Source organism: Rhipicephalus microplus, chromosome 7 (genome assembly GCF_043290135.1).
Source record: "Rhipicephalus microplus isolate Deutch F79 chromosome 7, USDA_Rmic, whole genome shotgun sequence".
Lineage (NCBI taxonomy): Eukaryota > Metazoa > Arthropoda > Arachnida > Ixodida > Ixodidae > Rhipicephalus > Rhipicephalus microplus.
The window spans coordinates 161,093,438-161,098,272 of record NC_134706.1 but is presented as its reverse complement, the minus strand read 5'-3'; the positions used below and the strand labels follow the sequence as shown (position 1 = coordinate 161,098,272).

The 4,835-nt window shown below is 53.5% G+C and overlaps 1 protein-coding gene across 1 annotated transcript; it reads left to right on the top strand.

Moving 5' to 3' along the window:
* The first annotated feature begins 3,066 nt into the window (after positions 1-3,066).
* On the top strand, positions 3,067-4,086 carry LOC142767916 (uncharacterized). Its single transcript, XM_075870155.1, has one exon. It carries the CDS (start codon positions 3,067-3,069, stop codon positions 4,084-4,086), a length of 1,020 nt encoding a protein of 339 aa, XP_075726270.1.
* The last annotated feature ends 749 nt before the right edge of the window (positions 4,087-4,835 follow it).

Here is a 4,835-nt window from a genome sequence, read left to right as displayed (position 1 = left end):
CTATCACAGGATATCGCACAACCTAAAGAAATTAGCTAAGCACTCTGAAGTTAGGGTTGTCTTTTCGGCTCCCAGGAAGTTGGTCAGCCTTTGTGGCCTTCATGACCGTGACGGAAAACCCAAAGGTTGTAGTAAGAAGCATCGAACTGTTTATGTTCCGTGTATCATATGCGTTGTTTATCGTATCCCGCTTTCTTGTGGTAAAGAGTATATTGGACAGACGGGCCGTTGCCTTAATGATCGATTAAGAGAACATTGTAATAATGTGAAAAACGGCCAGGGGAGTTGGTTGGCCATACGTTGTAAATCCTGCGGCAGCGCGCCGATATTCAATGCATGCACAGTTATCAAGAGAATGTTTGACAAGCTTACTAGAGAGATTATTGAGGCTGAGGCTATCGCTTCACTGGGGTCTAAGTGCGTAAGCACTCCCTCTCTTACGCTCAGTTTTAAAGAATGGTATTTTCTAAGAAATTAATTTTTTGTGCGCATCATTCATGTCATGTGATGTTATTTTTCTTGGTGATATAGGCGAGCGTGCGGTGGTAATAAACATTATGTTGGAAGTTAGCGCCTGTGCCATGTGTCCTCGTCTTGTGTCCCCGTTTCTTAGCGCTATTTTCAGTCGTACAGGTGCAGCCGAATCTGCCGCTGGACCAGCTCTCTCACATTGCTGATCAAGTCATCGATATTTCGTCGCCAGCATCGCCTCTCACCGTCAACGCCGTTGACACCCGACAGCCCAGCAGCGAGCACCCGTCAGCTGGACTCAATTCAAAGGCGCCTAGATCAAAGCCCGAAGCTGCGTCCACAAAAACACTCCCAAAGACAAGACAACCACGCCGCTTCATCGCACGGAAACGGTAACGGCCCCTGCGACTACCATCGCCGCTTCGGGGACAAAGCCTGGCAATGTCAACCACCTTGCACAGCTGGGCGTCAGGGAAACTTCAACGGCAGCCCGTAGAGACGGCCGCGAGCTGCCAACTTAGAGGCTGTCGCATATTCGTCACTGACCGTCACAAAGCGGCGGTTCCTCGTCGACTGTGGCTCCGACATCTGTTGCTTTCCCCGAACCATCCTGCGTGACAAGCGTCCTTGCACGTCCTTTGAGCTTAACGTCGCCTTTGAGCTTAACACCAACCTCAAAAACCTGTGTCGAGATTTTTCATGGAATTTCGTAATTGCCGACATCGCAGAGCCGATCATCGGGTCCGACTTCTTGGCCTACTACAATCTTCTACCTCACTGCCGATATGACCGACTTATCGACGCTACAACAGGCCTCTTCACGCCGGGCGAACGTGCGACCACCCAACAGCCAACAGCCTAACGCCAAGGCACTCACTATTGGGAACCAGTCGCCATACCATGACATCCTCGCAGAATTTCCCGACCTGACTCGACCTAGCGGGTGTCCGCGAGAGGTGCGCCACTCAACCGTGCACTACATTCGTACTACTCCCGGCCCCCCGGTCTCATGCCGCGCCCTTCGGCTAGCCCCGGACCGCCTATGAATCGTACAGGCCGAATTCGAAGCCATGCTCCGCGAACGTACTGCCCGCCGCTCGGAGGAACCTTATGCCTCAACGCTTCATCTAGTACCAAAGAAGACCAATGGCTGGCGCCCCTGCGGAGATTATCGCACCCTCAACGCCCACACCGTCCCCGACAGGTACCCCGTCCGTCATATACGGGACTTTGCACACCGCTTCAGACGGCAGCACTATCTTCTCAGTGGTGGACCTTGTAATGGCCTACACACAAGTTCCTGTAAACCCGGATGACGTCCCAAAGACCGCAATTATCACGCCTTTCGGCCTATTCGAATTCCCTTTCATGAGTTTCGGTCTCCGCAAAGCGGGGCAAACCTTTCAACGCTTCATCGACGACGTTGTCCGCGGCCTGGACTTCTGTTTCGTCTACCTAGACGACATCTTGATCTTCTGCCGCAACTAAACGGAACATCGCCAACACCTTCGTCAACTGTTCCAGCGCCTCGACGAACACGGCTTACTCATAAACGTTAAGAGGAGCACGCTCGGCGCCCCCGTCGTCACGTTTCTTGGCCATGAAATCTCTGCAGAAAGAACTAGACCCTTACCTGACCGCATCCTGGCCCTGCAAAATTACGCACTGCCTGCCACAGCGAAGGACCTCCGCCGTTTTCTGGGAATGTTCAACTTTTACAGGCGCTTCGTGCCTAAAGCGGCCACATATCAGGCCCCTCTCCATGATGCGTTGGCCGGCCAACGTAGCAACCATCCTGTTACTTGGACCCCAGCCTTAATGCAAGCGTTCGAAGACTGCAAAACTGCCCTCTGCAGCGCTACGCTGTTCTCCCATCCCAAGCCAGAGGCGCCCCTGGGTCTTTTCACAGACGCCTCTAGCACCGCCGTCGGAGCCTCTCTCATGCAGCGTGTGGGAAACAACTGGCACCCCTTGGCGTTCTTCTCGAAGAAACTCTCTTTCCCGAAACAGCCCCCGCCTTCCGGCAGCATCGGCGATGCAACCCCGCCCCCTGCGGAGACGACCTGGTCAGCCTACTACAGAGAGCTCCTCGCCATCTACGAAGCAGTCCAACACTTTCGCCACATCCTCGAGGCACAGCACTGCACCATATAAACCGACCATAAACCTATCACTTACGCCTTCTCCCAATGCCGCGAAAAATTTCCACCGGTCCAGCATAACCAGCTGTCCTTCATCGCTCAATTCACCACAGATATCCGCCACATCAGCGGAAAGGAAAACGTGGTCGCCGACGCACTCTCTCGCGTCTCGGCTGTAGAGCTACCAACCGTTACAACCGACACCCTCACCGAAGCTCAGAAAACAGACACCGAACTCCAGCAGCTCCTCGAGAATGGCTCTTCCCTTCAACTTCAAAAAGTTATTATCCCTGGGTCAACGGTCGCTCTCTACTATGACATATCAACAGGAAGAGTGAGACGATACGTCTCTTCTTTGCATCGCGAAAGCCTCTTCAAGCAGTTACACAACCTCAGTCATCCCGGCATCCGAGCTTCTACACGCTTCGTGACTGACCGGTACGCGTGGTCCTCAATGCAACGGGACTGCCGCACCTGGGCACGCACATGCATTCAAGGCCAGCGCGCCAAAATCACCCGGCACGTCACGTTGCCACTCGGAGAATTCCCCCTCCCGACGGAACGGTTCCAGCACGTTCACATCGACATCATTGGCCCCCTCCCACCAGCCGGCCCTTACCGCTATTGCCTCACCGCCATCGATCGTTACACTCGTTGGCCCGAGGTGTGGCCGCTCAAAAGGATCACCGCAGAAGACGTCGCATCAGCCTTCCTCTCCGGCTGGGTTTCACGCTTCGGCACTCCTCGTCGAGTCACCACCGATCAAGGAAGGCAATTCGAATTTCAGCTCTTCAAGCTCCTTGGGCTCTCCACCGGGTTCGAGCGTTCACGGACAACTAGCTACCACCCTTGTGCCAACGGGATGATTGAACGGTTTCACCGGCAGTTCAAGGCAGCCATCATGTGCCACCATTACTCAACCTGGCTCGAAGCCCTCCCCGCCGTCGCTCTTGGTCTGCACGCAACTTTCAAGCCAGACATTCAAGCCATGCCCGCGGAACTTGTCTACAGGGAGCCGCTTCGCCTAGCTGGAGAACTCCTCTCCGCTCCGACCTCTGATGTAACCAGCTCGGACACTGCAGACATCGTCGCTCGACTTCGTCGCACAATGGCCGCGCTGCACCCCTCACCAGTGGCTTGCCAGCCAAGCCGACCCCGGTCATGTTTAAGGACCTGGCAACATGCTCGCATGCTTTCCTCCGCGACGACACCGTACGCGCACCTTTCCAGCAGCCTTACTCCGCACCTTACAGTCATCTGTCGCGACGACAAAACATTCACCCTGCAAATCAGTGGAAAGCATGCACGCGTTTCCATCGACCACCTAAAGCCATCATACATCCTTTCCCAGGAGCCTCCCAACCCCCGCACGCCTCCCGTAATTCGCCGACAACAGCCCGCAACGCCTAGGCTCGCACCCTACACCACCCGCCTTGGACGCCAGGTACGGGTCCCCAAACGTCTTCAACCCTGACGGCTCCTATCTGCGTGGAAGGGGGGGGGGGGGCAAACGGGTTGGCGCCGCTTCTGCGCCTGCGCGTCGCGGCGATGCCTCCAAACACCGGCGCCGGCGATAAGAACACTCTCGCCCGAAAGAAATAAGAAAACTGTGTGTGTGCCTCGATTCAGGGCAGTCGTTGTAGAACCTTCAGTGCGGAAACATTAAAGCTATGTTATCTCACAGATCCTTGTCTTTTACTTATTTATCTGTAGCCCTACTTGAACAATTTCTTGGTTTAGACCCTCAGTTCATTGCAGTTCAACGGCACCACTGCTGAAAAGCAAAATGTCATTTGCAAAGCGTAAGTGCCAAGATATTCTTTGTAAATGTTTATTCATGTTTCTTATCTACATGGCGGCTCAAATAGTTCTGCTAAGCATGCTGTAAATATTGCTCAGCTTTCGTCTGCTTGCCAGATCCACTTCACGAATAAAATTTTTCTGCTCTTCGACAGCTCCTCCCCCATTAGGGGACTTTTCTAGTCACCCCTCAAGACCTTAATAAAGTTCATTGTTTGTCTGCTGTGGACTCTCTGTAGATGTTGGCTAGGGTATTCATGCATGCATTAGGCACTAGCTACTCTAAGACTGCTGGTATCTCTACCGAGTAGAATGCCTTTTATGAGTCTCTGCAAGCTAAGTAAATGGATGTATTCTGTTTGGCAGATTTTTCAGTTTGACAGCGCATGACAATGATCCACAGTGGGACATCTGTTGATCTGT